This window comes from Sesamum indicum, linkage group LG8 (genome assembly GCF_026168435.1).
Source record: "Sesamum indicum cultivar Baizhima isolate 11 linkage group LG8, ASM2616843v1, whole genome shotgun sequence".
Lineage (NCBI taxonomy): Eukaryota > Viridiplantae > Streptophyta > Magnoliopsida > Lamiales > Pedaliaceae > Sesamum > Sesamum indicum.
This window is the reverse complement of record NC_142664.1, coordinates 4,738,855-4,745,844: the sequence shown is the minus strand read 5'-3', so window position 1 is coordinate 4,745,844 and position 6,990 is coordinate 4,738,855. Positions and strand designations below refer to the sequence as shown.

At 33.2% G+C, this 6,990-nt stretch overlaps 1 protein-coding gene across 1 annotated transcript; it reads left to right on the top strand.

Annotated features, from left to right (window-relative positions):
• Positions 1-4,822: 4,822 nt before the first annotated feature.
• Positions 4,823-6,514, top strand: LOC105167787 (putative methyltransferase At1g29790). Its single transcript, XM_011087602.3, has one exon. It carries the CDS (start codon positions 5,183-5,185, stop codon positions 6,398-6,400), a length of 1,218 nt encoding a protein of 405 aa, XP_011085904.1. The 5' UTR covers positions 4,823-5,182; the 3' UTR covers positions 6,401-6,514.
• The last annotated feature ends 476 nt before the right edge of the window (positions 6,515-6,990 follow it).

The window sequence follows — 6,990 nt, the reverse complement described above, 5'->3', positions numbered from 1 at the left end:
GGAAGTTCTAATTACATACATAATTATTATATTTTCAGTCGATTTGTATGTTAAAATTGTAATAATTGTAACTAAACTTTTTCCTTTTTCATTGTTCATAAATGCTATATTGAAATATTAAATACTAAATTTTAATTAAGTATTTAAAGCTTTGATGTTCATGTAATATATTAGTAAAAATAGAGTTATTTTATTGAGTAATGTGAGTTTCATACGAGATGGAATGTATTTATGGAGTGGGTGCTACATATAATAAAATCTATCACAATAATATTGTCGTCATCCAGGAGAAAGTCTTATCAAGTAAATAAATTGTACGACGGGTAATTTATTGTGAATACTTTTAAATATATCTTAAATTTAACTACTTGGTAATATACTTTTAAATAAAAATATTTCCGAAACAAAAAAAAACCAAAAATTTATTCCAAAATAAGAGCAATGATATTTGATTACTTATCTATATTTTGTTTCAACTGCAGCACTCACATTAGAGATCTCGAGACATTCCACCCATATTTCTTCCGAAATAGTTTTGGAGGGTTTCCACTAGAAAAATATATACCATCGCTCCTCGCTTCCCACAAACATAAATATTGTTCACAGTCATCACTCGACTTGGATTTAAATACATCAAAAGCAGCATCCTTATTAAGCCACCAAAGATGGCAAAAGAACAAAGTTACCTTAGTAAAGCTATCACAAAATTTCCAATTAAAATCATAATTTTGAATAATTTCATGATACCCGAGATCATCATTTTTAGATGCACAATGCAATTTTAGTTTTGGATCGGGAAGCCTGTTGACGACGTGAACCTCGTACTCAGATGTAGCTATACAATCGGCTGATGTTGTTGATGCCATTACCAGGAAAATGTTAGCCAACACAATGAGGTACGGACTGATATTTTTCATTGTCATATAACTCATGTTTTCATAGGGGGAAACACAGAATTTAGATCTTAATGTATTTGGTTGAGCCCTTATATTTATAGGGCCACAGGTGTTTAGCACTATTTAATTATCACTTACCAAATTGGAATTTAAATTCAGAGATATTTGGCCACTGGATTTGATTTAGGAAATAAACATGGCCTCTTTATCACTATTTAATTATCACCTACCAAATTGAAATTGAAAATCCACAATACGTTGGCATTGGATTTGATTTGAGATGTAATCATGGCTTTGTCTTTTTCTTTTTTTTTTTTTTTTTTGAGCCTTTAACTTTAAAGTAATTCAATCACCTGCCAAATGAAAAGAAAATAAAGAATATTTCACACATTTGGATTTGGTTTTAAGAAATAATTATTGGATTATCTTTTTCTTTTCTTTTTTATCTTTTTACTTTTAATTTCAAAATATTTGTATTTGAACTGGGAATCTGATTTGGTAATTAGATTAGTAAATTGTATGCAAGAAAATATTTACGATTTCATAAATTTAAAAAGTATATATAAAGATGGCAAAAAACAAAAGTAGGGATAGCTTGTGCAATAATATTGACATGGGGTGTTATTTGTAAACTTTTAAAAAGAAAATAAGCTGGTATAAATATTGTTGATATTTTTAATGACTGTATTTATAATTATCTAAAATATAGAGATGATTTATGTAAATAAGTGATAGTGCGATGGTGTAAATATAATCACTCCTATTAGTTATTGTTATTACTGGTGTTGTTCATGTAGTTGTATTTGTGATTATTAATATCACAATAATTACAAATAATGAAAGAGAATATAATAACTCATTATTAACTAAATTTAGTGAAAGAATTAGTATGGCTCGTGAACACGGTGGAAGCATAAAATAAAAGAATTTTAAAATTGGTTTCAAATGGGTATTCCATTTGAATTTTCGGGTGTCTGGTATTTTCAAATGTATCATAACAGCAAATAAAAAATGGTTGAGAATGTGGCTAACGGAGAAAACAAAAAAGTACAAGAAATATAAACTAAAACATTACTTTTTTATTTTCTTACGTAGAAAGGCAACAAGCGTTGTTCCCTTTTCGTTACGTTCCCATTTATTTTACAATCTAAATTAGAATCCTTCTAATTTGTGCACACCACACTTGTGGAAAGAACTCTAGATCTACTGCTAGGTAGAAGCTAGATCGAGAAAGAAATGAAACCGTACTATACTATTGATATGTGTAGTGCATAGTGTGTAATGAGTAACGTGTAGTATGAGTTCTATCTTTAAATTTTGAGTTATCTCTAAGATAACTACTATACACACATATGCATATTTTGTGTACCACTTAGCCATCATGGCTTCACATGTGTAGGAATTGAAACTCCTTCTCAACTTGTACTCAAATTTGGACTTTGACTTCTAAGTCATGGACCCATTTTGACTAGTCTTGATTTACCGTATTAAATCAAGTCCAGCCAATATCCATGGATATCAAAATAATTCAATTAATATAAAATCTTATAGAAATCCAAAAGTTTTTTTAAGCAAATTAAATAAACATAAGTCCAAACACTAGTTAATTGATCTAATCAATTAATTAAACCAAACTCAATAATTAATTCAATTAATTTAAAGGTATTAAGATCAAAATTAATTAATTCAACTAATTAATTCTTGGGCCGTCCCGCCAATGAACGTTTCCAAATAAATGATCCAATCATTTATATTCTCCTTAAATTAATTAATCCAATTAAATTAATTCGTTTCTTCAAGAACTTATTCCAAATTAATTCTACCGATTCCATAGTGATTTGTGTGTGATTCTTTAGTTTCACCCTCAACTAGATTTGAGTTTGTATCCAACACAAATAATTAATTAATTTTATTAATCAAAAACGCCAGTCGCTATAGGTGGCCGTCAAACAACGGTCCATGACACTAGATATTAGGTGAATGTTAGCTTAACCATTTAGGCTCTCGAGTTCCATAAAAATATGGTCCTTCCATTGATTATCTCCCGACCTTAGTCTAAGGCATGAAATTGGGAGTCGATTCCCATCCGATACTAGACAATTATGATGAATATTCAAGGTGCGTTTACTCTATTGTTCGACAATATTTTGTATTTGAGCAGTCACTTTGGCCGTAAACTTAGAGAGTTTAAATCATTTCAGAGTACTTATGAGATATATCTGTCATATACTAACAGGAAACGGATTCTATCTTAGAATCCACCATGCTCACTACATATTCCAACTGCACTTGACAAGAGTTATAACGACCACATCGAAAACACAGTCATCTCTTGCCAAATCCAAGATATAGTCATCATATGCATGCGACTAGGATGATAACTCAAGTTTGAGGACTAATTCTGTACTATTAGAGCGAGGACTTCAAGTCATACTGACGAAACCTCCAAGATTTCCATATGACAATTTCCACGAGTCAGTTCAGTTAGCTACAATCTTGTCAACTAACTCATTAAAATTGCATAGACGTCCCACGTCTGTCGTTAATGAAACATGACAGTTATCCAATGAATGCAATACTTAGTGCAAGTTCCCATAGGAATCTTGATGCTCGGTCTCGAGAGTTTCGACTTGGAACATTTCAGACCAACGCTCAGAAGTTGCTTTTATAGCTGTCATCCAATGCTCAACCAACTAAATGGGTTATCTAATTGGTCTGTGGGTATTTATTATGTGATATACTCATTTTGTGATTGAACTAAACTTAATTCCAACAAGAATTTTCGAATAGTATATAATTAAAGAAATAAGACAAATAAATGAAGGTCATGCTACTTAGGTCGGATTTTCAAACTTTGGTTAATTTAAGAGCAGTAGTTCACCAGATCTGAATACTAAAGCCTCACCAATTGACTTTCTTTAGTTTTTTCATTTCATTTAACACAGTTGCATTTAAAGGGATATTTTATATACCTATCTATATAAGCTTAAATATATTTTTGGTCATACAATTTTGATATTTTAATATTTTTATTTTTTATCTTACTAGAGTTGTAAAATAGTCCTATAAATTTTTGATATTTTGTGATTTTGATTCTTTCAGTGTTTGATTTTGCAAGAATTGTCGAAATAAATCACGTGTCCCTCCTAATTTTGGCATTGTTATGTTTTATCTTTTTAGGGATTGAAAAATAGTCATGTAATTTTTTGACATTTCACAATTTTAGTCCTTTTACTACAAGAAAAATGATAAGTAGCTACAAAAAAATCGATGCTAAAATCAGCGTCAAGCTGATTAGTAAGTAAAACTTTCGTTGCTAATCTATATTATTTTAAAATATCTTTTAAATAGTTCGTTGCTAAATTCATAGGAAGTTAATTTTTCTTGCTAAATTTATTAGCAAGTAAATTTCTTGAATTAAATAATATAGATTAGCAAAGAAAGTTTTACTTGCTAATTATCTCGACACTAAATTTTTTTCGTTACTAGTGAACAATTTTGTTGTAGTGTTTTATTTCTAAATTTTGAAAAAATTGACGGAATAAAGCATGTGTCATGTCATTTTTTTTTTTAATTTTTCATCGATATTAGGAAAAGTTAACCAATAAAAAATAAAAGCCCTGATTTAAATAAATCAAGTGAGACACACATGATTTATTTGGGCAATTTTTTACAAAATTTGACACCAAAAGAACCAAAATTACAAAAATATTAAAAAATTACAAGACTATTTTGCAATTATAAAAAGATAAAGGAAAAAAAAATATTAAAATTACAAAATCAAAAATATATTTAAATCTATCTACATATATAAAATAAAATAAAAACAAAAACAAAAACAAGATATTAATTTAAAGTAAAGGACATAGATCCCAAATCTAAGTAAAGAAATAAATTATTTAATTAAAAAAGACAACCAACTAAATACTAGCCGGTGCATGCTTCAATCAGTCAATATATATGTATCACACTTTTTATCAAACTAAATAAATATTAATTCATGAAATTAGGCTGCATTGAACTTCACCAGTTGACTTCCTCCAGTTCTCACTCAACACTGCAATATTTTATACACAAGCATTTATATGGCTTTAAACAAATGAAGCAAAGAAAACTGCATCTCTCCTCCGCCATGATTGAAGCTTCCAAACATTGACCTTAATTATTCAAATCTAAGATTCTCATGAAAGTCATTAAATTTCTCGACCTAAACTCATGTCTGTAATTCTCAAACTCTTATTAAGAGTTCCCAATCGAATTAATCAGAGAAAGAACCACAAACCATAATGGATACTAACTCTCAATCTTCAATGCCGTTTTCTTGTAATAATGTCTTCTTTCTTTTGCTTCTACTGTCCTCAAATCTCCTCACTTTGTTTATTTCTACCACCTTCTACTCCCCTTGCTCTCTCAAATCCCAGCTACAAACAGCCACCGGCACCGCCACCACTGCCCTAGCCGCCGCTGAGCCACCGCCGCCCTCTGAGGACGAGGACCCGGGAACCAATGCCCCCGCCGTTGACCTCCCTCCTGAGTTCATTGCCTTCACATCTCCACAGGAACTCCCACTGGGGTTTAACAAGAACTTCGACTCCGACCAGATCTTCCCCCCCGTCGGCAGCCCTTGCACCCTCTTCACCGACGAGCTCCGTAGCTTCATGTCCTACAAAGTCAACGGATCATGCCCCGACGACGAGCTTCTCTCTCAGAAACTCCTCCTCCGCGGCTGCGAGCCCCTTCCCCGACGCCGCTGCCGCCCTGCCGCCCCGAAGGAATACGTCGAGCCTTACCCTCTCCCCGACAGCCTCTGGACCACCCCACCCGACTCCTCCGTCGTCTGGACGGCTTACACCTGCAAAAACTACTCCTGTTTGATTAACCGCAGCCGCAACCAGAAGGGCTTCGACGATTGCAAAGACTGCTTTGACCTCAACGGCCGGGAAAAGAACCGCTGGGCCAGTGGCGGTACTAAAGGTTCCAACCTCGACTTCACCATTGACGAGGTCCTTGCCGTCAAGAAACCCGGAACGATCCGGATCGGCCTGGACATCGGCGGCGGCGTGGCCACATTCGCAGTGAGAATGAGAGAGAGAAACATAACCATAGTGACCACCTCCATGAATCTGAACGGCCCATTCAACAACTTCATCGCATCAAGAGGGGTGGTGCCTCTGTACATGAGCATCTCGCAGCGGCTGCCTTTCTTCGATAATACTCTTGACATTGTTCACTCGATGCATGTTCTGAGCAACTGGATCCCGACGGAGCTGCTGCATTTCTTGGTATTTGATATATATAGAGTGCTGAGGCCTGGGGGTTTGTTCTGGCTGGATCATTTCTTCTGCGTGGGGGAGCAGCTGGAGAAGGTGTATGCGCCGCTGATTGAGAGTGTTGGGTTCGAGAAGGTGAAGTGGGAGGTGGGGAGGAAGCTGGACCGTGGACCGGAGCTGAATGAGATGTATCTTTCTGCTTTGTTGCAGAAGCCAATGAACAAGTTTTGGTGAATATTCATTGTTTAGGCTTTAATTCCTTTCTTTTTTCTTTTTTATTTTAAATGTTTCTATTGTTTTTTTGGAGGAATCTTTGCAATTATAAAAGAAATAGGTGATTTTGTCTTCTATTATGCTTTCTATAATTCTTTTTCTAATTATGATGTTTTTTCAATCAATTACTTTATTTTTGAAATACCTAAAAATTGCAAATTATTTTATACAAAACATTCAATTAATTTTGTTTATTCATTATTCAATATACAAAAATTTCTCGCAGTTCACATTGTGTAAAAAAAAAAAAAATTTAATAATTATATCCAAAATAGTTAAGGCATGGGAAAGAAAAACAAAAATCTAAAGATTTTTTCCTCAAAACTCATATATATCAAACAATAGCTTTGAGGAAAATAGTTCTGAAGATGGAATTTTGAGAAAATTTGCCTCAAGTAATCACTCTGGTCGGTACTTAATAATATTTCAGATATAAGCATGAAAATTGTTCGAAGTTAACCCCACCAGTTAAAGTTCGGATTTCTCGAATCCTAACCAATTATTACAGAAAAATAATGGATATAAAACTCTTAAATTATAACCTAGATATA